Raw genomic sequence first — 26,586 nt, 5'->3', positions numbered from 1 at the left:
GAAGTAGTGCTGGATGGAATTGACACCATGAATCCTGCAGGACTGTCCGTAAATCCATAAGAGTACAAAGCGGAGGGAGATCTCTTCTGAACAGCACATTCCATGGCATATGTTCAGTAACGTTCATGTCTGTGGAGTTTGGTGGCCAGTGGAAGTGTTTAAATTCAGAAGAGTGTTCCTGGAGCCACTCTGTAGCAATTCTGGATATATCGTGTCGCGTTGTCCAGCTGGAATTGCCCAAGTCCGTCGGAATGCACAATGAACATGAATGGATGCAGATGATCAGACAGGATGCTTATGTACATGTCACCTGTTAGTCATATCTAGATGTACCAGGGGTCCCATATCACTCCAACTGCAGACACTCCACACCATTACAGAGCCTCCACCAGCTCAACAGTCCCCTGCTGACACGCAGGGTCCATGGACTCGGGATGATATCTCCATACCTGTACATGTCCATCTGCTCAATACAATTTGAAATGAGACTCGTCCGACAAGGCAACATGCTTCCAGTCATCAACAGAACAGTGTCGGTGTTGACAGGCCCAGGCGAGACGTAAAGCTTTGTGTTGTGCAGTCATCAGGGTACACGAGTGGGCCTTTGGCTCCGAAAGCCTATAGTGATGATGTTTTGTTGAATGGTTTACACACTGACATTTGTTGATGCCCCAGCATTGAAATCTGCATCAATTTGCGAAAGGTTTGCACTTCTGTCACACTGAGCAATTCTCTTCAGTCATCGTTGGTCCCGTTCGTGCAGTATCTTTTTACGGCAACAGCAATGTCTGAGATTTGAGATTTGATGTTTTACCAGATTCCTGATAGTCATGGCACACTCACAGGGTGTCTACGACACGGGACAACCGGGAGATCCGGGAAAAACCCGGGATTTTTTTCATCCGGGAGAAAACCGGGAAAAACCCGGGATATTTTTGGAATTCCGGGAATTTTTCATTGTTTTAGTTTTCAGTTAAATTTTTGTAATTGTGACTAGTAAGAACCGACACACTAACAAAGGATATTACTGTATCCCGCTACTGCAGAATAATACTTCAACAATAAATCATGAACGAGAGAAAAAAACGAAAATAACTTAAATTGCAAAGGAAATGCGCCATATACAACGATGACACAAGTGCTCATGCAAGCGTCTGCCGACTGAAAATGTGTCAAAGGCTTTAAGAAGACTATGCAGTGCTTCATAGCAACAAGTTGCCTCCAATGAGTGTGAAGTCGCAACTGTTTACATTCGATTGGTTTTAGCAGTTAAGCGCGGGCTCATGCGCATGCGCAGTAGAGTCACGTTTGAGTAGTAGATTCTCCCGCTTCTGTCAACAGGAATGTGGCTGTTGGCTGTGCAAGCAGTCACAGCAAGCAGCTAGATACTTCCGGGAAAAGGGGGCGCCTAATTCATATTCTTGAGGGGAAAAAAACTTGTTTCACAAAGCACCTAGCATCCAGCGCACATTTGCCTATCAATTAGTCATATGATTTTGAAACGCTTCTCTGTTGGTATTTGAACACATTTTAAGTTGATTTCTGAATGAATCATAATCTGACTTTTGAATGCATGCATAGTCTACGTGATGTGTCTGTCAGGAGAATCCTCGTCGCATCTAGAAATAAACTTTCCACAGACAAAAGGGGACGGGGCTATACGAGCTGAGTGGAGTAAAGCCGAATGGATGAATGGCAATCGCTGTCTGATTATGTAGCTGATTGGGTGTGGGAATGATCAGCGTTGTTATAATTACTAGCGAAATCCATAGATTCATACTATCAGAATGGAAATAAACGACTGACAGGAATAACAGGTGAGAAAGATTATGTATTATCTTCTCGGTGTGTCCAAGAAAATGAAGTTTTGACAGAAAATGTTTGGCCAGATCGCTACACTAGTAAGGACCAGTAGTACAGTCCCCGGCTACCAGCCGCTTTAAGTTCTATTATGGAAGAAACGCGGAAAACGTGTTGTACGAACACGTAAGAACGCCTAACCGGAGAATAATTGCAGGAGAACTAAACCAGTGATTCTGGCAGGGTTAGTGAAGTTAATCGGCGAACAAATTTTGACAGTGGCAGCAATAGCTACAGAATTGGTGATGACAGGATTGTTTGTTCGAACGAGGACGGAGAAGAAACGAGAACATCACACAAATTATGGAAGAATAAGACGATTCCAAACTTACATAAAAATTTCGTAATACTAGTTTTCGATGTCATGCTAGAGAAGCTGGTGCATATGAATGAAACGTGAAACTATTTCCTAACATAAAGCTTTTTGCTTGTAGTACGCCTAATAGGCATTTGATATTGATACTTATTGGATTATATTCTATCGTGTTATAAAAATGACCATTTGTGCCAAAACCGTCTCGTTTATTTGGTGTGTTATAAAATTGCTGGTGTATTAGAAAGGCCTATTTTGTTTTATCTAGCAGACAGTGACAAAATAGACGTAATCAGATCGAGAAACCACACAAGTCTTGGGTATTATTTGTATTAACAGCTTTTTCAGTATTAGATAACTACATTTCGATTTTCCATGTAACAAAACGTTTGACAAACTTTGATGAGGTAAAAGATTCTTTCACAGAAAGGAAAACACGCCATGTAAAGCTGTAGAAAGATTAGAAAGAAAAAAATGCTAGGAGCTAAGGTTTGAAGAAATGTGTAATTTCTTGCTTATCTCTTGTCAGTACTGGTTTTATATATCCTATATTTAATTTTATGACACGCAGAACAGCAAGTTATTAACTAATGGGCAATGAAGAGTTCAGATTTTCCGAAGAGTTCTTGTTCTCTCGATTACAAATAATCCTATCCGCTATTAATTGCGAGATTTTTTTTTAAGAGAGGCGGGCTGCCAAACCGGCCGACTGGGAGCAGGAGAGGCACCACAGGATATTTCAATTTCCACTTTCCTGAATATAGTTTGGACGTGCAGTAGAAAAATGCTTTATGAAGAGGCATGGAAGTGCACTTGGGCATACTTAAGACCAAATAATATGTCTTACATTTCCTCGAATACATACGTTTTATGTTTCAGACATTTCAGAAAGATGTGTGCTTGAAGATGAACATATTTTGAAAATTCGATTTTTTTTTTTAGTATTGACCCGGTTCGCAAATGTCGTAGATCCGGGACTGATGCGCAGAGCAATCTGAGCTATAGTGGGTAGTCTCCACGTGACCCGTGTTTACGTTCAGTGTTTTTGCTGTTTCCCCTTCGTTTACTCTCATGTCAAATGAAAACAAAACGGATATCCGTGGCCGGGAGCTATCAAGTGAATTAAAACACATTCACATAATTACTAAAGGCTGAAATATGTCATTAGTTTCAGATTTTATTTTATTTCCACCTTTCTGACAGTCAAGCATTAATCGCCTTGCGGAACAATGAAGTTATTTTTGTCTGTTTGCTAAAGAAATTTGACTTTTGCTAATCTTTTCCGCAGAGGCAGTCAATGTATCTGAAACGAAATGTTTAATTCCACAGTACTGGGTAGTTTCAACTGTTCGCTGCATTTCAAGTGCACGTTTTCATTTTCTAGCACGTATGGCATTATGCCATAATAAAGAACCAAACATGATATAATACAGTACTGGTGCTCCAAGAAAATTTACATCGTGAAAACCACACTTAAAAGCTTAATATCAGGTCGGGGTCTACAGTACTTCATTGGGAATCTGGACATACGAGCGTGCCTTTAAGTATGCACTTTAAATGTGCACATTTTAATATGGTTCACGAAATTCCGATGCTCTTGCAGTATCATCTTTCATTGATGATCTTTTACACGTACGTACATACGGGCTTGCTACGTCATGATACCTACCCAAGCGCAGTGTCGCCTGTTACCTGAGCTCTCTGGCAACTGCTGAAACGAACCTATTTGTAACAGGTCGCGGGAAAATATTACGATTGGTGGTTTGAAAAGCGTTACTTTCAAAGTAAATATCCTTTTACGTAAGTTGAACTACGTACAAGAATGGACCGTGAATTTATTAAATCACAAAGCGTTTGACTCTCATTTAAAAATCAGATGTCTGATGACGAGCCATTTAGAAGCATTTCGAACCCTCGAACCCTGAAGATCAGACATTTATGTCATTATTAAAAATTTTACAGGCACATTTGTATGATATCTCTTAAAGTGTAACGCGCGCAAAAAAGATCAACAGTATATGCGAAAGCTTAGCTTCTCTTGCAGCTTGAGACCAATATTTTATGTGAAAGCTTTGCTTTTCTTGTAACAACACTATGTATATTAATTTAAACTATTAACTTTCCCTGTTTGGCGCGCTACTTAACACTGATGTTGCTATTGGCTGACTACATCACGTGTCCTATGCTCTGAATATCCTCTGTCATCGGCTGGTGAGATCACGTGACATGAGTTGCGAACGGCTTACAAAAGCGCATCGAAATCTCGGTTTCAATCGTTCGGAAAGTAACATGCGGTGTTTGGTGGATTTTCTAATGTATGTTTTTGTAATACGAAAATACGCAGCGTACATGTTGCTGCACATCAAAGATATTTCCAAAACTTGTCTTTTTCTCTGAGTTTCGTTTTCTAAAGTGCCGGGAAATTGTACGCCCGTGTACAAAACCATAACCATTCAAAGGAGTGATAGGGGAAAATATACTGTCATCCGGGAGAAAGTGTGTTTTTAACCGGGAAATCCGGGAATAATCCGGGAATTTATTTTCCTTGTCCACGTAGACACCCTGACTCATGAAATGGTCATAAGGGAAAAATCCCCATTTCATGACTACTTCGGAGATGCTATGTCCCATCACTTGTGCCCAAACTATAACACCATGTTTAGACTCGCTTAAATCTTGACAACCTGCCATTGTAGCAGCAGTAACCGATCTAACAACACGTGTTGTCTTATATAGACGTTGCTGACTGTAGTGCCATATTCTGTCTGTTCACGTATCTCTGTATTTGAATATTCATGTCTATACCAGTTTCTTTGGCACTTCAGTGTACATACAGGCATACATATGTAGCTGTGTATGTGCATGCATGCATTTGTTGGAAACTTATTGATATAAGTTAATGGATCTTAAAGATAAAAAGGTGTCTCATGGAACACAGTACAAGCTAAAACTGTACAAAGATGCAAACATCTAAAATACAAGGAAGTTCAGAATTGGACCACTTGCTGTGCCAAAAACCACTGGTGTAGGCAGAGCTCTTGTATGCAGTGGTTCAGAGTGGATGTTATGTTCACGCAGGATACAGTAGTTGTACAGAAGTATTATGATACAGCAAATTCATTTGTATGTCGAAACATGGCAGATCATTGCCTAACTAGAGGACAGCCAAAGTTGGTTCAGAATGGGAAGTAGAATGCTGTTGCATATAACATCATTTCATACTTGGGGAGAAAAGTGTGTCAAAGGGAGCAGTGCCAAGACTGACCACATACTAGAAACAAGTGTCATGATTGTTGCATTGGAGTAAGTGCCTTAAGGGATGCAACCTGTGCGGCAGACTGGGCAGACTGGGTCAGACATCTCTCATCAGCTTGGAAAAATTGCTGTGTATGCTTGGTTACTTGCAAGGTGCATTTCCTTCACACAAAGAGCTATGGTGGATGTGGTCAGTGTGATGTCTGGCCTACCATGAAGGACTCGGGAACATTAGGGAAGTTTCCTGTTCACAGATGAGACACAGTTTAGCCTGGATAGAGCTTCTTTCCATTTTTTAATGAGACACATCCCTGGGACATGTTCAAACCATGCTAATGTAATGGAAGGAGGTTGTTTAAGCAGCACCAATGTTTTTGTTTGGAGCAGCTTGACATCAGGAGCATTTATGCTGCTAGATATACTACTAATAGTAATATAACTTTAGTCTGCAGGGTTGTCATCATGCAACAGCATGAGTTCCTTATTTGTGGTCCTTGAAGCCCTTTGTTACATGTATAGATGATAATGCTTGACCACACAGGACGGCTGGTCTGGTGGATGAGTGCTTGCAGCAGGAAGGTGCAACTTGTGTAGAGCAGCCATCTCATACTCTAATCTTAAATTTATAAGTTGCAACAGACATTTTAGGTTTTGCAAACTGCAGCCCTAACATTGACTGACACATAGTGTGGAGACCCATTGTGCACATCACCATGCAATGACTTCACATCCCCTATTGACATTCTGTACTCTGTCAGTGGAGGGGACTTACATTCGTTAATGAGTAGTTAGAATACACTTCTGTAACAACGTGTGTGTGTGTGTGTGTGTGTGTGTGTGTGTGTGTGTGTATTCCACATGGGATATATAAAACAAAGATGCTGTGTGTGTTTTTTATTGTGTCTATCAACACACCAGCGCTTGGTAAGTTACAGCATCTTTGTTTTATATATATACACAGGAAACCAATTTCCTGTCGACAACAGTGTGTTAGCCATTTTTCGAGTGTGTGTCCTGCCATGAGTGCAGGTTGGGTGGTGGCCAGTATAGTGAAGGTGCGGTACCACTGACCACTCGGAACGGTTTGTCAGTGGTGCCACATGGCGTTTCCAATGCTGTATTTAGTGCTCATCATATCCTAAACACTGGCATAGACCATATTGATGAAACCATCAGTGAAGTCAACCTAGCAGATAATCAAGAGGTACCTGTCACCAATCCATCTGTGAAATGGCATTGGGGAGGGGGGGAGAGGGGGGGATTGCAGCTGCTCTACCAGGTTGATAAACTTTCCATGTATGATAGGTGGTTCTGAGGCAGCTTCACAGCAAGCACAGAGATAGTTACAGCCATCTCTGAAAATCAACAATATAATGTTGACCCTTACACTGTATTCATCGAAAGTGTACATAAAGGAAGAAGCATTGGAAGATTACATCCACGAATATAGGGAGCTGATACACTTGTATAAGCTGGATGTACAGATCTCTAATGGTGCTATGCAAATTACTTAGTCTAGTCATAACTGTGTCAAAATCAAATTATGCAGCAGTAGCTTCTAATTATATGTTGTTTTTGCACATGATTCTCTTGAAACATATTTAACAACATTCTTTAAGATAAAACAGAGAATAATAATAACTGAATTGTCACAAGAAGAAATATGGTTGTCATCTGATACTCTGTCAAACAGCATACGAGGAAAGTCCAGGAAAATGGACAGATTAAGGAAATGTCGTGGACAGCATGTCTTGTAAGCTTCAAAGCACAAAAATGGTCCGACTTTGTGTGTATACATGGTGTGCATATTGAACGATACGCGAGACCTGTTTTGCAGTGCTCTAATTGCCTATTGTGTAATGACTCTAGTAAACACAGTTGTAATATGAAACACTGTGCTTACTCCTGAAAGATATTAATGAGTGTGAGTAGCACACACCTTCATCTTGTGTTCACTGATCAGTAGGGCATCTGTCTAATTTTAAAGTGTTTCCAGAGTACTTTCGACAGAGGAAAATTAAACAGTACATGGCAATAGAAAGCATAACATGCCAGCAAGCAGCGTCACAAATAAATTTTGTAATGTATGCAGTCTCAGTCACAAAAAGTTTGGCACCTTCCCACCCATTTGTATACTTGCAGCTAAGTATGGCTAGTCACCTGATACATCCAAATGCCATAAAATCACTAAATGAAAGGAATAATTCCTTCTCAAGTTAGCTGCTTCAACAGACACCCCAAGTTGTACAAATATACAGCTGTATATACCAGTGAAAGGCATCACATTTTTAACAGCTACAGAAGCAATAATTTACCAAATAGGGCATAGAAAGTGCAACAGAGAAATGCACAGGAAAGTGCACATTCAGTAACATGTCACAAGCACCTAATTGTTCAGTATGGGTTGATCAAAGCAACGTACAATGTAATAATAATTATAATAGCACTAAAGGATGGTGCACTTGCAGGATCGAGCTACAGTAATGTAGGAATTCATCACAGAATTGCCACTAAGTCTGGATCCAACAGTGACAGGATACATTGAGAATGTAATGCACTGGAATGCTCATTCTATTAAATGTAACAAACACAGCCTCCTACATATTTTATGCTCCAACCACATTTCATTATGTGAGATACCTGAAACATGTGTGGTTGCTGCCAAATGAATCCTTTCTGTGTCCTGGCTTTGATGCAATTCAAGCCGACAGAGATGATGCTAAAGAGAGGAGTTCACTTCTTACAAGAAAGGGAATCCTGTATAAAATTCAAGGAGATGACAGTTAAGAAATACCACTTCAAGCTGCTGCAGCTACAATGTATATGAACAGGAATGAAATAAACGAAATGTCGATTTACATATTGCAAAGGAAGCATGTCATAAATAACTGAGTTTATTGTTTAATTTGATAGTGGTTCCAAAGATAATATTAGTTGATTTTTAATGCTGTTCACCCTGATTGGGGCCCAGACCAAGAAAACATCGTCAGAAAAATAACTGAGATTGTCAACAATGTCATTTAACTATTTTAAATGACTTATATGTTTGGTGTCCCTGAGTTTAACACTAGACTCCACAATGGATGTAGTAAGAGAAACCCCTCTGATCTGATCATCTACCCGCCATTCTCAGATGTGGTGGAGGGGTGATACGTGCATCATTTGGTCATCCTATAAGAGGAGCATTTGGAAAGTATGCTGGAACAAGTACACTACAACACTTTCAGGTAAGATGCATATGTTTTAAGCATGTGTAGAAACAAGAACAGACTATGCAAAATTTGTTGCTTATACTGCATCTACATCTACATCATACTCCGCAAGCCACCTAATGGTGTGTGGTGGAGGGTACTTTCAGTACCACTGTCTGGTCCCTCCAATCCTGTTCCACTCATGAATAGTGCATGGGAAGAATGATTGTCGGTAAGCCTCTGTATTGGTTCTAATTTCTTGAATTTTCTCCTTGTGGTCAATACGCGAGATGTGTGTGGGGGGGAAGTAGTATGTTGTTCCACTCCTCCTGAAAAGTGCTATCCTGAAATTTCAATAGTAAATCTCTTCGTGACACGCAACACCTCTCTTGTAATGTCTGCCAGTGGAGTTTGTATAGCATCTCTGTAACGCCCTCACGCCATCTAAACGATCCCAAGATGAAACACGCCGCTCTTCGTTGGATCTTTTCTATCTCCTCTATCAGTCCTACCTGATAAGGGTCCCAGATAGATGAACATTACTCAAGAAGCTGGTGAACAAGCACTTTATAAGCCACTTCTTTCATGGATGAGTTAAATTTCCTTAAGATTCTTCTGATGTGTCTTAGTCTGGTGTGTGCTTTCCCCACTATCTGTCTTATGTGGTCATTCCACTGAAGGTCGCTCTGGATAGTTACACCTAGATATTTTATGGCAGACACTGTCTCCAGCTGTTTGTCATCAATAGTGTAGCTGCTCAGTAGTGGATTTCTTTTCCTATGTATGTGCAATATGTTATATTTATTTATGTTCAGGGTCAACTGCCAGAGCCTGCACCATTCATCAATTCTCTGCAGGTCATTCTGAAAATTCTTACTACCTTCTGGTGTTGCTACTTTGGTATAGACAACTGTGTCATCTGCGAATAGCCTTAAAGAGCATGTGATAAGAATATAATAGAGGGAAACATTCCACGTGGGAAAAATATATCTAAAAACAAAGATGATGTGACTTACCAAACGAAAGTGCTGGCAGGTCGATAGACACACACACACACACACACACACACACACACACACACACACACACACACACACACGTGTATGTTTGTGTTTGTTTGTGTGTCTATCGACCTGCCAGCACTTTCGTTTGGTAAGTCACATCATCTTTATTTCTACTAGATAATTTATATATATTGTAAACAGCAATGGTCCTATCACACTTCCTTGTGGTACTCCAGATATTACCTTTACATCTGTCAATCTAGTTCCATTAAGAGTGACATGTTGAGTTCTATCTGCAAGGAAGTTGTGAATCCAATCACAAGTGTGCTCCGATACTCCATAGGCTCATACTTTCTTTTATTAAACGGCAATGCAGGATGGTGTCAAATGCCTTACTGAAATCAAGGAACATGGCATCAACCTGAGTGCCATTGTCCACTGCACTGTGGATCTCGTGGAGGAACAGAGTGAACTGAGTTTTGCAGGATCTCTGTTTGCCAAATCCATATTGTTTTTTGTAGAGGAGATGTTCATTTTCCAAAAACATCAGAATCCTGGAGCATAAAACATGTTCCATAATTCTACAACATATTGATATCAATGATACAGGTCTAAAATTGTGTGGATCTGCCTAGCGGCCTTTCTTAAAAACGAGAATGACGTGTGCTTTTTTCCAATTGTTAGGTACCTTTTGTTGCTCAAGCGATCTATGATAAATTACTGCTATAAGGGGAGCAAGTTCTTTTGCATAATCTTTATAGAATCTTATAGGTATCTACATCTACGTGATTACTCTGCAATTCACAATAAAGTGCCTGGCAGAGGGTTCAATGAACCACCTTCAAGCTGTCTCTCTGCCGTTCCACTCTTCTTGATGATAATTTCTCCCTCTGTATGTGGGTGCCAACAGAATGTTTTTGCAATCGGAGTAGAAAACTGGTGATTGAAATTTCATGAGAAGATCCCGTCGCAGCGAAAAACACTTTGTTTTAATGTTTGCCACTCCATTTCACGTATCATGTCAGTGGGACTATCTCCCCTTTTTCACAATAGTACAAACCGAGCCACCCTTCTTTGAGCTTTTTCGATCCCATCTGTCAGTCCCACGTGATGCAGATCTCACACTGCACAGCAATACTCCAGAACAGGGCGGACAGGCATGGTGTAAGCAGTCTCTTTAGTAGACCTGATGCTACTCAGATTGACTCCTATGATGATAATACAGATCAGAAACAATAGAGGCCTATAACATTTCCTTGGGGAATGTTAGATATTACTTCTGTTTTACTCGGTGACTTTCCGTCTATTACTATGAACTGTGACCTTTCCAACAGGAAATCGTGAATCCAGTCACACAACTGAGGCGATATTCCATAGGCATGCAGTTTTGTTAGAAGACACTTGTGAGGAACGGTGTCAACCCTTCTGGAAATCTAAAAATATGGAATCAGTTTGACATCCCCTGCCGATATCATTCATTACTTCATGAGTATAAGAGCTATTGTGTATCACGAGGATGATGTTTTCTGAATCCGTGCTGATTACGTGTCAATAAATCATTTTCTTCGAGGTAATAGACAATGTTCGAACACAGTATGTGTTCCAAAACCCTACTGCATTAAAGATTAGTGATATGGGCCTGTAATTCAGCGGATTACTCATATTTCCCTTTTTGGGTATTGGTGTGACTTGAGCAGTTTTCCAGTCTTTAGGTATGGAGCTCTCTGTGAGTGAGCAGTTGTATATAATTGCTAAATATGGAGCTATTGTATCAGCATACTCTGAAAGGAAACTGACTGATATACAGTCTGGACCAGACCTAGCCTTTATTAAGTGATTTAAGCTGCTTTCCCTCTATATTTCTCATCTTGGCTGTTGTTGTTGATTTGAATTCAAAAATATCTACTTTGTCTTCTTGGGTGAAGAAATTTTGGAAAACTGTGTTTTATAGCTCTGCTTTAGTGGCACTGTCATCAATGACTTCACTGTTGTTGTTGCGCAGTGAAGGTATTGATTGTGTCTTACCACTGGTGTGCTTTATGTATGACCAGAATCTGTTTGGGTTTTCTGACAGATATCGAGACGTAGTTTCGTTGTGGAAATTATTAAAAGCATCTAGCATTGAAGTACGCATTATATTTCAAACTTCTGCAAAACTTTGCTAATCTTGGGGATTTTGCATTCTTTTAAATTTGGCATGGTCTCTCCCCCCCCCCCCCCCCCCCCCACCACCACCACCACCACCACCACCATTGTCTGCAACAGCAATCTGACCCTTTTTGTGTATTATGGGGGATCAGTGCCACCACTTACTAATTTATGTGGTATATATCTCTCAATCACTGTCGATACTACCTCTTTGAAATTATTCCACGTCTTTTTTACGCTTGTGTGATCAGATCGGAAGGACTAGAGACTCTCTCTTAAGAAGACATTAAGAGCATTTTTATCAGCTTTTTTAAATAGATGTACTTTGCATTTCTTTTTGATGGTTGTAGGTGTTACGGTATTCAGCCTACCAGCAACTGCCTTGTGGTCACTAATCCCTGTATTCATCATGATACTCCCTATTTGTCCAGGATTATTTGTTACTAAGAGGTCAAGTATGCTTTCGCAACCATTTACACTCCGAGTGGGCTGATGAACTAATTGTTCAAAATAACTTTCTGAGAAAGCATTCAGTGCGCAATTTCGGATGATGTTTTATGCCGCCGGCTTTAAACGAATAATTTTTCCAGAATATTGAGGGTAGATTGAAGTCACCAGTGACTATAACTGTATGAGTGAGGTACCTATTTGAAATGAGACTAAAGTTTTCTTTGAACTCTTCAGCAACTATATCTTCTGAGTCGGGGGTCGGTAAAAAGATCCAATTAATAGTTTAGTCAGATTGTCAAGTATAACCTGTACCCATACTATTTCACAGGAACTATCTACTTCACTTTCACTACAAGGTAAACCACTTCTAACAGCAATAAATACTCCTCCGCCAATTTATTTAATCTATCCTTTCTGAACACTGTTAGATCATTTGAGAAAATTTCGCCTGAACTTATTTCCGGCTTTAGCCAACTTTCTGTGCCTATAACTATTTGGGCTTCAGTGCATCTGGTCCTGATGGCTTTCCACTACTAAGCGATTGTAGCTTCATTTCAATTCTATGATGAGTTATCTCAAGATCTGCCATTTCAACATTCATAAAACAATTAAAAGGAGGGTAGTGTTACCATCTTTTGCAGTGAAACAACTTCGGAAGACCGAATTCAGTATTTCAGCCTTCTCTGTTATCTTCCGTTTCGGTGCCAGCGTGGTTGCTGAGAGAATGAATAGATGATAATTTACCCACTTACTGATTTTATATACGACCAAAATCTCTTAGGATTTTGACTCAGGTCAGTTGACAACGTCTTGCTTTCAAAATCATTGAACGCTTCTTTCATTGCTCTCCTTATGCTCATTTTCGCTTCGTTCAGCTTTTGTTTGTCAGCTAGGTTATTACTTCTTCTGAATCTGATATGAAGTGCTCTTTGTTTATGTAGTCCTATTCTAACATGACTATTAAACCATGGTAGATCTTTTCCATCCCTTAAAACCTTACTTGGAACACACTTGTCTAGGGCATATTAAACAGTGCCTTTGAATTTTTTCCAATTGTTCTCCCCATCTTCTTCCTCATCACCGAATATTTGACGCTGACTGCTGAGATATTCTGAAATTTGTATCCTGTCACCCTTGCTGAGAAATTATATCTTCCTACCTTTCTTAACATTCCTTGTAGGACCCGTCGTCATAGATGCTGTCACAGCTTTATGATCACTGATACCTTCCTCTGCGTTAACTGATTCGATAAGTTCAGGTCTGTTTGTTGCCAGGTGGTCTAAGATGTCGCCCTCATGAGTTGGTGCTCCAACTATCTGCTCAAGGTAATTTTCGGACAAGACATCCAGAGCAATGCCACACGAATCCCTGTCTCTGGCACCAGTTTTGATGGCATAACACTCCCAGTCTATACCTGACAAGTTTAAGTCACACCCTATTACAATGGCATGATCCAGAAAATTACTAATGATGTTCTGCAATTTCTGTCTGAAGCACTCTAGAACTACAGATCTTGACCTAGGTGGTCTGTGAAAGCATCCGATCACCATTTTTGACCATTCTTTGATACTCAGTTCCACCCAGATCAATTCACACTTGGAATCTGTGGTAACCTCTGTAGATTTTATCGAATTTTTTACTGCAATGAACACACCGCCACCATTGGCGACTAATTTATCCTATGATAAACATTCCAATCTGAACTGAGGACTTCGTTGTCATTGACAGCTGGTTTCAACCAGCTTTCTGTTCCCAATACTATCTGTGCATTATAACCTTCAGTAAGCAATACTAATTCTGGGACTTTTCCGTGGATGCTCCTGCAGTTTACTAAAAAACTTACCGAAGAAACTGCAACAGTATCTGTTCCACAAAATAAACATTTTGTTCCAAAAATGAAAAACAGTACCAGTTTGATGGATGAGGAATCCAATAATGCATTGCTGGAAAGAAGGGAAGCATCAAAACTGTACAGAAGGCATGCTTTGGAAGAAAATTACAAAAATTGCAATAGACTGTATTGTACTTCAGTATGTCCTTAAATAGATTATACTTGTCATTGTTTTGGGTCAGCTCTGGAAGTGTCTAAGACAATTAGACAAATGCCAGCACAAAGCGTTTAGATTGTGCCTGTCAACACTGACTACCACTCTTTTAGTTGAAGCAAATGAGCATCCCCTACATCTTTGTTTTGACTACCTAAATGTGAAAGTTTTATTCGCACTGTTACTGTTCACGTAAGATCAGATATTGTAAGACATCTGTACCTTAGTGGAGTCATGCTGTATGTCCGGACACTGGATCACTAAGCGTCTTCATCGTCTTTGTTGCTCCACACATGGATACCCATTTCTCAAATGAAGCATTTGCTCACAAGAATTATTCTGTTTGGAGCAGACAGCTGTATCTGTGTATTGGAAGCACAAGTTGTAATTGACCTGTCCTTTTTTTCTGTGGCTTTTCAAATAATTGCATATTGGTGAAACATGTTTTGACCATCTACCTATGCTTTGAAGAATAAAGAGGAATGTCGTTGTGCTTACTGGGATTGCAGCTGTCATATTGGAATGAAATTCAAGGAACTCATGATAATGAAGGCTAATCTTTTGGCATTCTTCAAGCCTTTCAATATGCTGAGAAGCACTTTGGCTCTGAGTTTGTTGTCATTTCTGATTCCAGGTCAGCGCTGGACTATTAAGAGATCTGCACAGTGGAACATACAACCGTCCAATACCATTTGACATCATGACTCTGATGTTACAGATAAGAAATAGGGATCAGAAATTTACCATGTGCTGTGTAAAAGCACACTGTGACGTATTTGGCAGTGAAACAGCAGACAAGCTAGCCAAAGTAGTTGTCTATGACTGAGTGAAGGGGGGATGTGGAATTACCATCTACATATCCTTTAAATTTTAAAATCGGAGAGAAATGGAACACAGACCACCAAATACAAAGGCAAAGATTACATGCCAAAATGAACCCAGTGGCGAGTCCTAACTTCTGAGTCTCACATTTTTTGGCAGCACAAACAGATAAAATACTGCAAGCATCTCCTTCAACTTCTGGCTGCTGTTGCTGACATGTCACCATAGTGCTTTGCTTGAAAGACTTGAGAATACATTGTCTTTTATATGCCTCGAAAGAACAGGTCTATTTTTAATATATTTCTAATGTAATTTTATTTTTGTTTATGTGTTATGTATTCAAACCATGTTTTCAACCTTACATGTGTGATGATGGCTGTATGAGTCCTGCTCAGATGCCAAAATAATAAAAATATTCTCCTCTTCCTTCTCACTTCCCTCCTGTTTTTTATCATTAATCTTCATTAAATTAGCTTTGCTGTAAATTGATTTCAGATATTTTCAGTTTGGCTGGATTGGTAGTCCTGAACTGGCCAATTCAATTGCAATGTCGGTACTACCTCTCCCACATTTGTTGGTTATTAATTCTACTACAAACCATCACCACATTCCTGAAGAAGAGCCACGCCAGATGACTATTGCATCTGTTACTGCTTTTTTAGAACGGATACATAACCAGTCAGCACCAGTACGTATATAAGTTATCAGTAGAGCTTTCTTCTTATGTTAAAGTTAATGATTACCATATGTATTTATTTTGTTCTAAGCAGACACACACATTTTCTATACATTGAATACATTATTTCTTTTTTACCTTAAATTTGTAAAAGAGCGCTTTCTCCTGTGTGATTGTTTGGTTTGTAAATTAGAGCATATAGTTGTAACTTTCAGGGGATGATACGTGGTGGAAATGACGTGTACATGATAGGAGGCAAGTAAGACAACAAAGAGTTTGTTAAATACAAATGAGATTATTTTTGAAGGTCATAGCTGAAATTAGTATTTGTATAAAAATCAACATAACTCTGTATAGTTTTGTGTATGTTAGTGCATATGATGATTTGTTTATGTTGGGAAATGGTTGTAGCAGAATGATAATAGTGGCTAACTGCAACTGGAAAAGATAATTCTTTGCAGACAGAGGACTTCTTCTGTGTACCTGAAATATTATACTACTACAGCTACACTGATGGAATAAAACTCACAACACCAAAAGATAATTACTGTAGAGATATGAAATTTTCGGAATACATTTGTCTGGGTAACCAATCTAACTGATAAACATTGCAAGATCACAGGTTAAGTCATTGCAAATTTGAAATTCTGGTACGTTAATAACCAGTGTAACTGGCAGAATGTTGAACACAAGCATGCCAGTGTGCATGCATTGCTTTGCACAGGTGTCGGATGTCAGTTTGTGGGATGGAGTTCCATGCTTTTTGCACTAGGTCAGTCAATATAGGGACGTTTGTTTAATGCTGTTTGTGGACGAGGCTGGGGCTGTCATCCAATGATGTCCTGTATGTGCTCAGTTGAAGGCAGATCTGGTGATTGAGCAGGTCAAGGCAACATGTCAACACTCTGTAGAACATGTTGGGTTACAATGGACGTATGTGGGCAACTGTTATCCTATTGGAAAACACTCCCTGGAATGATGTTCATGAATGGCAGCACAAGAAGTTGAATCACCAGATTGACGTACAGTTTTGCAGTCAGGATGTGTGAGGTAACCACAAGAGTGCTCCTGCTGTCATATGAAATCGCAACCAAGACCATAACTTCAGGCGTAGGTTCGAGCATGCAGACAGTCACAGGCCTCAACTAGACTCCTTCCAACCAACACATGGCCGTCACTAGCACCGAGGCAGAACTCTAGCTTTCATCAGGAAACAGAACACACCCACACCCTGCCCTCCAACGAGCTTTCACTTGACACCAGTTACGTCGCGGATCGTGGTGGTTTGGGGTCAGTGGAATGCACTCTACAGGGCATCTGGCTCAGAGCTGTCCTTGAAATAACCAATGTGTAATAGTTTGTTGTGACACTGTGGTGCCAGCTGTTACTCAGTTTGCTGCTGCAGACTTGGTATGATGTGCCAGAGGCATGCAATGAACATAATGGTCTTCCCTCTTAATAGTGCCACATGGGCATCTGGAGCCTGGTCTTCTTGCGACTGTGCATTCTCATGACCATCCCTGCCAGCAATCGTGTACAGTGGCTACATTCATACCGAGTCTTTCTGCAGTATCATGGAAGAAACATCCAGCTTCTCATAGCCCTATTATACGACCTGGATCAAACTCAGTGAAGTGTTGATGATGTCTTTGTCACCTTAAACTCATTCTTGACTACCATCATCTCATCACATCCCATCTCAGAGGTAACTAACTCTCACAACCATTACAGTGAGTGTTTAAAGCAAACCTGATTTGCATCCTCGCTCTTATGTGACTGGTGCGAAATCTGAAAAGCCATCATCTTTCAGATATAGAAATATGCCTACCAACTTTTTTATATGTTGCACAAATCCTTTTAGGTGTTCAGATTTTTTTTTCTTCTTTGTCCATCAGCTTATATACATACTTCACAAGCCACCGTATGGTGTGTGGCAGATGGTACCTTGTACCACTACTTGCTGTTTCCTTTCTTGTTCCATTTGCAAACAGAATGAAAGAAAAATAAATGTCTATATGCCTCCACACAAGCTTTAATTTTTCTTACCTTATTTTCGTGATCCTTATGTGAAATGTTTAGTGATGGCTTTAGCCAGCTTCAAATTCCAGTTCTCTAAATTTTCTCAGTTGTTGCCTCATGAAAAGAACGTTGCCTTCCCTCCAGGGATTCACACTTTATTATTAATGCATTACCAGAAGTCATGCAGTATAATTTATAAAAGCGTGCTTACATGTTAGTATGATACTTTTCATTCATGGTTTGTATTGCATTTAAGACCACCATACCAACACCGTGACTGGCATTTGAAAGCATTTGTGCTGTCCTTAAGATATTTTTATATCTACAGGGATGTTGGATGGTTTCACTCGCCCCCCCCCCCCCCCCCCCCCACATTTTTTTTAAAAAGTCAGATTCACTAGGTGATAGAATGGATAAATATTCTTCCTAGTCTTGTATTTTAAATCTCTCTTAGTCTCAAACTTGGATGAATTGTTGACAAAGTTCAGGAGTAAAAAATACACTCTGCACCTACAATTAATATTCCTAATATTTTAAACATGCCTACAAGATTTACCGTGTCTGATCTCCATGCATAATTATATTTTTTCCACAACAAATACTCTCTCTTAATTAATTGCAGATGGGATATTTTTATCAGTATAAAATCAGATGAAAGTCTTTTAAAAAAAATCAGTATTAGTCTATTTGTGCTAACTATATAAAACATTTTTAAAAATGTAACTTACTGTTGTCTCTATCAATGCATCCTTACTTGCATTGACAGCAATGCTTGGACCACACTCGAAAACTACTAATTTTGCTTCTCTTTCCAAATAAAATGGTAGATGATTAACATATAGTGAAAACAATAGTTACACCATAATAGAACCTTGCTGTATGTCTGTTATAATTTCCCCTCATGTAGATGGTGTGACATCTTTGTGTGAATTATGTGAAAAGCTGCAGTAACTTTTCATATCTTGTTTATTTCTTGAGAATTAAAATGACAATATGCTAAGCATGTATTCCATAAAAATGCTATTTCTCTAATAGAGTATTATGCTTCACAAAATCAGATGTATTTATTTAGTCAGTGACACAGTCATCTTCAGTGACACAGTCATCTTCAGTGACACAGTCATCTTCAGTGACACAGTCATCTTCAGTGACACAGTCATCTTCAGTGACACAGTCATCTTCAGTGACACAGTCATCTTCAGTGACACAGTCATCTTCAGTGACACAGTCATCTTCAGTGACACAGTCATCTTCAGTGACACAGTCATCTTCAGTGACACAGTCATCTTCAGTGACACAGTCATCTTCAGTGACACAGCCATCTTCAGTGACACAGCCATCTTCAGTGACACAGTCATCTTCAGTGACACAGTCATCTTCAGTGACACAGTCATCTTCAGTGACACAGTCATCTTCAGTGACACAGTCATCTTCAGTGACACAGTCATCTTCAGTGACACAGTCATCTTCAGTGACACAGTTCCTGTTGGTATAGACCTAGCCTTGAAATTTTTGTGTTGGAAATATTGTGTGCTTGGATAGTAAAGCCCTGAGAAGGTGTGCTGTGTTGAATGTGATTTTCAGTATGATACTTCTTTATATTCCTTCTTTATGATAGGTTATTGTATCAGATTCATGATAGCCGAGATGGTGGTGGTGGTGGAGGCAGTTGTGTGATACTAAAATCACTAAAATCATGTAAATGCTTCTACTGCTTTTTCAGCCATGCATTGCAGCTCCACTTATTTTTAGATACTTTACAAGCATAAAATCAAGTTTGGCTGTCTCCAAAAAAAGTGGGCTCAATCATAGCATGCCGCAGTTCTGTGATGCTGATAATGGAATGTTTACTGATTCTTGTTGGAGCAGTTGTACCTAAATTCAGTTTCCCTGTCATCAAGAACATTGCTGTTCTTTTATTTTTTCTTATTTTTAGACACTTGCCATGGAAAGTACATGTTACATACTTTAACTTCCAACCCCTGTTGGGCATGTTAAACCATTATACAGTGTTGTGTTTACATAGATTGAAAGAAACGTTATGAAAAATGCTGCTGATCTTTTGAATTGTAACTAAATGCAATTTCCTTACATACTTAATAACTGGGACTAGAAAAATGTCACACTCTGTTTTTCCAGAAATGCTGAACTTGGACTATCTTGCAATTTGTGAGCATTAAATCTTCTTGGTTTAGAGCTGTAAGCAATTTCAAAAGGCTTCAAAACTTGGACAGCCCCAGGATTTTGTCACTTCTTGATGTATGAATTGCATATGTGAAAAATGTGATGTTTTACAGTTCAAATGAAGGCCTACCACATTCAGTAGGACAATGCCTTGTAAATCACTACAGTGTTTCAACTAGCCTTTTGGCTGATGATAATTTTATGTTTTTATTGACAGCAAAGATTGTAACATCTCTCTCCAAGAATCATATTCTTATAATTCTATAAACTATCTATCCACACTAGCCACTTGATCAGAGGTCAGCCCTCTGCTTTCTGAGAACTTTTTTCTTTAGTGAGCTGGACATTCTTTGTACATAAATTGCTTATGTCTATTTGAAGTTGTGGAATGTCAGTAGTTCAAGTAAATGTTGTAGTGATGCATAAAAATGATTAACTTATTTGTTTGTAGGCTTATGGAGGAAATACACTGGTTGTCAGGATGTATCGTACTTACTTTGAAGCAAGGACATCTTTAGCAGAAATGTGGCAGGGAAATCCTGTTCTGACTGCTGTGCTGTTTGGTCTTCCTTTGGGATTCCTCAGTTTAATATGTTATTCGATTTGTTGTGCTGATATCATGGATGCTGATGAAGAAGAAGAAGGTATGATACAACCTGTTATTTATAAAGTATTAATGCAAGTGTCATATCAGTTAGCTGATAATTGAAGAGATACTGAATGAAAATAAAATAAGGTAAGACACTAGATAATGCAAGTTTCTGTAAGTATGTCCAGAGTTTCAATTGTGTTATTATTGCAAGACAAGGCAAAAAGGTCATTCATTAGCAAACAGATTGACTCAAATCTTTATTCATTATTTCTTAGTGGCACAGTAGCAGAGTGCACCAAAGACAGTAAACATGGCAGACAAAGAAACAATACATAAATTTTTATCTTGAATCTGTTAAATGTGAATTGCTTGTGATGATTCAACATAGTTCTTATTTCATATAATATGTAAAAAGCTCTGATAGGGAGAACAATTGATGGGTGCAACAAAATTAGTGAGACTGATTGTTTGCACTTTGTGAAAAACTCATGTGGCCATTGGTATCACGACTGGAGATAATTAAGCATGTGTGAGAAATGTTCACCAGAAACCCTAATGTATGGAAGAAATAAAACAGCCATGAACTCCAGTTATCATATTTGTTGCCCGTGATGATCATAACGAACTGCCTCATTGTTAACTTTGAGGCGCTGCTAGATTTAAATCTCTCTTTAGTTGTCTCCAAGTCAGCTTCATCTCACTCCCAGTCCAGTACAGCAGTCAGTTATATTTCCTAACCAGTCATTTGGCATAACCTGGTGCATCTGGACAATGTCCAATGATATCCCACCTCCTCTTTCACCTTATGATAGTTAACGGTTTTCATATATTATCTGAGCAAGGAGAGGAGAGACAGATTTCATGACAGTGCCCTATGTTAAGTTCCAAGACTCTTCACAGTATTTCATGGGGTGGTTGTTGTTGTCTTCAGACCAGAGACTGGTTTGATGCAGCTCTCCATGCTATTCTATCCTGTGCAAGCTTCTTCATCTCCCAGTACCTACTGCAACCTACATTCCTCTGAATCTCTTAGTGTATTCACCTCTACGATTTTTATCCTCCACGCTTCCCTCCAGTACTTAACTGATAATCCCTTGATGCCTCAGAACGTGTCCTACCAACCGATCCCTTCATTTAGTCAGATTGTTTCACAAATTCCTCTTCTCCCTGATTCTATTCAGCAGCTCCTCATTACTTACACGATCTGCCCATCTAATCTTCAGCAGCACCACATTTCGAAAGCTTCTATTCTCTTCTTGTCTACACTGTTTATCATGTATGTTTCACTTCCATACATGGCTACACTCCATACAAATACTTTCAGAAAAGACTTCCTGACACTTTAATCTCTACTCAATGTTAACAAATTTCTCTTCTTCAGAAACACTTTACTTGCCAGATCCAGTCTACATTTTTAATCCTCTCTTCTTCGACCATTATCAGTTATTTTGCTCCCCAAATAGCAAAAAGTAATCTAAGACTTTAAGTGTCTCATTTCCTAATCTAATTCCCTCAGCATCACCTGATTTAATTTGACTACATTCCATTATCCTCATTGTGCTTTTGTTGACGTTCATCTTATATCCTTCTTTCAAGACACTGTCCATTCCGTTCAGCTGCTCTTCCAGGTCCTTTGCTGTCTCTGACAGAATTACAATGTCGTCGGCATACCACAAAGTTTTCATTTCTTCTCCATGGATTTTAATTCCTACTCCAAATTTTTCTTTTGTTTCCTTTACTGCTTGCTCAATATACAGTTTGAGTAACATCGAGGATAGGCTACAACTCTGTCTCACTCCCTTTGCAACCACTGCTTCTCTTTTGTGCCCCTCGATTCTTATAACTGCTATCTGGTTTCTGTACAAATTGTAAACAACCTTTCCCTTCCTGTATTTTACCCCTGTAACCTTCAGAATTTGAAAGAAAGTATTCCATTTGACATTGTCAAAAGCTTCCTGTATGACTACAAGTGCCAGAAACGTAGGTTTGCCTTTCCTTAATCTATCTTCTAAGATAAGTCGAGGGTCAGTATTGCCCTGCATGTCCCAACATTTCTACAAAATCCAAACTGATCTTCCCCGAGGTTGGCTTATACCAGTTTTTCCATTTGTCTGTAAAGAATTCATGTTAGTATTTTGCAGCCATGACTTATTACACTGATAGTTCGGCAGTATTCACACCTGGCGACACCCGCTTTCTTAGGGATGGAATTATTATATTCTCAAGCAATGGAAAGTCCAGGATGGAATGTGACAATATTAGAGAAGGAAAGTTGCTACTCACCATATAGCAGAGATGCTGAGTCGCGATAGGCACAACAAAAAGGTTCACAAAATTATAGCTTTTGGTCATTAAGGGCTTTGCAGCAATAGACAAACACACGCAAACACAACTTGCACACATGTCTGCAGTCTCAGGCCTATCGCGACTCAGCATCTCCACTGTATGGAGAGTAGCGACTTTTCTTCTCTAATTATTATATTCTTCTTGAAATCTGAGGGTATTTAATCTACCTCAAACATCTTGCTCACCAGATGGTAGAGTCTTGTTGTGGCTGGCTCTCCCAAGGCTATCAGTAGTTCTAATGGAATGTTGTCTACTCCCGGCGCCTTTTTTTGACTTTGCTCTTTCAATGCTCTGTCAGATTCCCTCCGTAGTATCATATCTCCCATTTCATCTTCTTCTATGTCCTCTTCAATTTCAGTAATGTTGTCCTCAAGCACACCTCCTTCCACCTTTCTGCTTTCCCTTCTTTGCTTAGGACTGGTTTTCCATCTGTGCTCTTGATAGTCATACAGGTGGTTCTCTTTTCTGCAAAGGTCTCTTTCATTTTCCTGTGGGCAGTATCTGTCTTACCCCCTAGTGATATGCGGCTCTACATCCTTGCATTTGTCCTTTAACCATCCCTGTGTATCCATTTTGCACTTCCTGTCGATCTCATTTTTAAGCCTTTTTGCTGCTTCATTTATTGCAATTTTATATTTCATCCTTTCATCAATTATATTCAATATATTTTCTGTTACCCAAGGATTTCTACTAGCTGTCGTCTTTTTACCTACTTGATCCTCAGCTGCCTCCTCTATTTCATCTCTCGAAGCTGCCCATTCTTCTTCTACATTATTTCTTTCCCCCGTTCTTGCCAATCGTTCCCTAATGCTCTCTCTGAAACTCTGTACAATCTCTGGTTCTCTCAGTTTATCCAGGTTCCATTTCCTTAAATTCCCACCTTTTTGCAGTTTCTTCAGTTTTAATCTACAGTTCATAACCAATAGATGTGGTCAAGAGTCCACATGTGCCCCTGGAAATGTCTTAAAATTTAAAACCTCGTTCCTGAATCTCTGTCTTACCATTATATATTCTATCTGAAACCTTCCTGTGTCTCCAGGCCCTCTTCCACACATACAACCTCCTTTCATGATTCTTGAACCTAGTGGTAGCTATGATTAAGTTATGTTCTGTGCAAAATTGTACCAGGTGGCTTCCTCTTTCATTCATTACACAGAGTCCATAATCACCTACTACTTTTCCTTCCCCTACTATTGAATTCCAGTCCGCCACGACTATTAAATTTTCATCTCCCTTAACTATCTGAATAATTTCTTTTATCACTTCATACATTTCTTCAATCACTTCATTTGCGGAGCTAATTGGCATATAAATTTGTACTACTGTGGTAGTTGTGGTCTTCCTGTCTATCTTGGCAACAATAATGCATTCACTATGCTGTTTGTAGTAGCTTATCCGCACTCGTATTTTTTTATTCATTATTAAACCTACTCTTGCATTACCCCCATTTCATTTTGTATTTATAACCCTGTATACACCTGACCAGAAGTCTTGTTCCTCCTGCCACTGAACTTCACTAATTCCCACTATATCTAACTTTAACCTATTCACTTTCCTTTTTAAATTTTCTAATCTACCTACCCGATTAAGGGGTCTCACATTCCATGCTACAATCCGTAGAACACCAGTTTTGTTTCTCCTGATAACGACGCCCTCCTGAGTAGTCCCCGCCCAGAGATCCAAATTGGGGACTATTTTACCTCCAGAATATTTTACCCAAGAGAATGCAATCATCATGTAACCATACAGTAAATCTGCATGCCCTCAGGAAAAATTATGACTGTAGTTTCACCTTGCTTTCATCCGTTTGCAGTACTAGTGCAACAAGGTCGTTTTGGTTAAAGTTACAAGGCCAGATCAGTCAAGCATCCAGACTGTTGCCCCTGTAACTACTGAAAAGGCTGCTGCCCCTCTCTGACCCTCTTGATGTTTCTTGAGGTGAGTTGGAACCAGACCCCCCCCCCTCTCTCTCTCTCTCTCTCTCTCTCTCTCTCTCTCTCTCTCTCTCTTTCTTTTTCTTTTTCATTTGTCGTCCATAGCTATGCTAACATGGCTCAGCTCCAGATGCAATCAGCCCAGTCACCTCCACTCAATGGATACACTTCAGACGACTCACATTTGTTGAAAGATAGCTACTTTTGGTGTAAAGATAGTAAACCTTTCCAATTGGACAGCCACACCAATCCCCGAGAGATCTCACAACCATCACTGTCACACAACTTTGCTTTGCTAATGAATTACAAACAAGGTCAGCAAAGAGATTGAAAGCTACAGTTATACAGCAATAGAGCAGAATAATAAATGTTACCTTTTCAAAGGAACCACCATGGCATTCACCAGTGGAGATTTAGAGAAATCCCAATAGTAATGATCTCTGGTCATGGCTGTTTTCTTTCATCATCGTGTCCGTGCATGTGACGAGTGTGAGGGGGGAGAGATCTGTACTGTTGCACACATAAACCAGTTCTAAAACAAGTGTGACTGGGCTTGACAGTCAACAAGTTGTCTGTCTGCATGAATAGCCACTGACAAACTGTGACCAAGGGACAGCTGGACCATGCTGAATATACTGGCCAACATGATGTACTTCACTTGAGTGACTGCTTCACAGCATGTGCCATCTGAATCCTCCTTACCACCACCAGCTTTTCCGAATTGAACACGAGCTCTCCCTGCGATACATCCTACATCTCCCACATCCCCTCTGACCTTAACCTTCCCGTCTGTGTCCTTCACCCACCTATTTCCTTTCTTGCTCCCACTCCTGCACTACACACCTTTTTATTCCACCAATGCACCCCTTTTTGCCCCTCACCTGCTTCTCTCTCTTTCCGCCCCTCCATTCAGACCCCTGACAGCACTTAGCAGCCCTACCCTGTCCCCAGCATGCCCCTACATGTTCCCACAAGCAGGCACTACACGTTTCCCCACCCCTTCCATGCTATCCCTGCTTTGGCCCTCCCTCTGCCTTTCCCAGCCCCAGCCTTTTCCTTATCCCCCCTTCCCACACCCACCCTCACTCCCACTCTTACTCCCACTCCCATGTATCCACATATCTCCCTTCAGCAGATCCAGTTGGCTATATGCAGTGTGTGAGTGATGTGCTTCTGTGAATGTGTCTGTGTTTTCTTCTTCAGAAGAAGGCTTTTTGGCCAAAAGCTCAAATGTATATCTGTCTGTCTGCAACTCAGCCTTTCCGCTATACACTGTTGTGACAAACGTCATGGGATAGTGATATGCACGTATACAGATGGCAGTAGTATCGCATATGCAAGGTATAAAAGGGCAGTGCCTTGGCAGAGCTGTCATTTGCACTCAGGTGATTCATGTGAAATGGTGTCCAACTTGAGTATGGCCACACGAAGGGAATTAAGATTTGGAACATGGAATGGTAGGTAAAGCTAGATGCATGGGACATTCCATTTCAGAAATTGTTAGGGAATTCAATATTCCAAGATCCACCGTGTCAATAGTGTACCTGTGCCAAGAACACCACATTCCAGTGTTGTCTCATCACGGGCAATGCAGTGGCCAATAGCCTTCACTTAACACCCAAGAGCAGCAGCATTTGTGTAGAGTTGTCTGTGCTAACAGACAAGCAACATTGTGAAATAACCACAGAAGTCAATGCAGGTCGTACGATGTACGTACGAGTGTGTGGCAAAATTTGGAGTCGATGGA

The 26,586-nt window shown here is 39.9% G+C and overlaps 1 protein-coding gene across 3 annotated transcripts in view; it reads left to right on the top strand.

Annotated features, from left to right (window-relative positions):
* LOC126175460 (protein disulfide-isomerase TMX3) overlaps window positions 1–26,586 on the top strand; it is a 352,285-nt gene that overhangs the window by 161,711 nt on the left and 163,988 nt on the right. For 2 of the 3 annotated variants that reach the window (XM_049922268.1, XM_049922266.1), the window contains exons 9-10: window positions 15,584–15,776; window positions 20,419–20,611. The exons of the other annotated variant lie outside the window; for it this stretch is intronic. In XM_049922268.1, coding sequence (XP_049778225.1) covers window positions 15,584–15,776; window positions 20,419–20,611 — 386 coding nt within the window. The remainder of the gene's footprint in view (window positions 1–15,583; window positions 15,777–20,418; window positions 20,612–26,586) is intronic. 3 annotated transcript variants of the gene reach the window in all.

Source organism: Schistocerca cancellata, chromosome 3 (assembly GCF_023864275.1).
Source record: "Schistocerca cancellata isolate TAMUIC-IGC-003103 chromosome 3, iqSchCanc2.1, whole genome shotgun sequence".
Taxonomy (NCBI): domain Eukaryota; kingdom Metazoa; phylum Arthropoda; class Insecta; order Orthoptera; family Acrididae; genus Schistocerca; species Schistocerca cancellata.
This window is presented reverse-complemented; position numbering and strand designations above follow the sequence as displayed.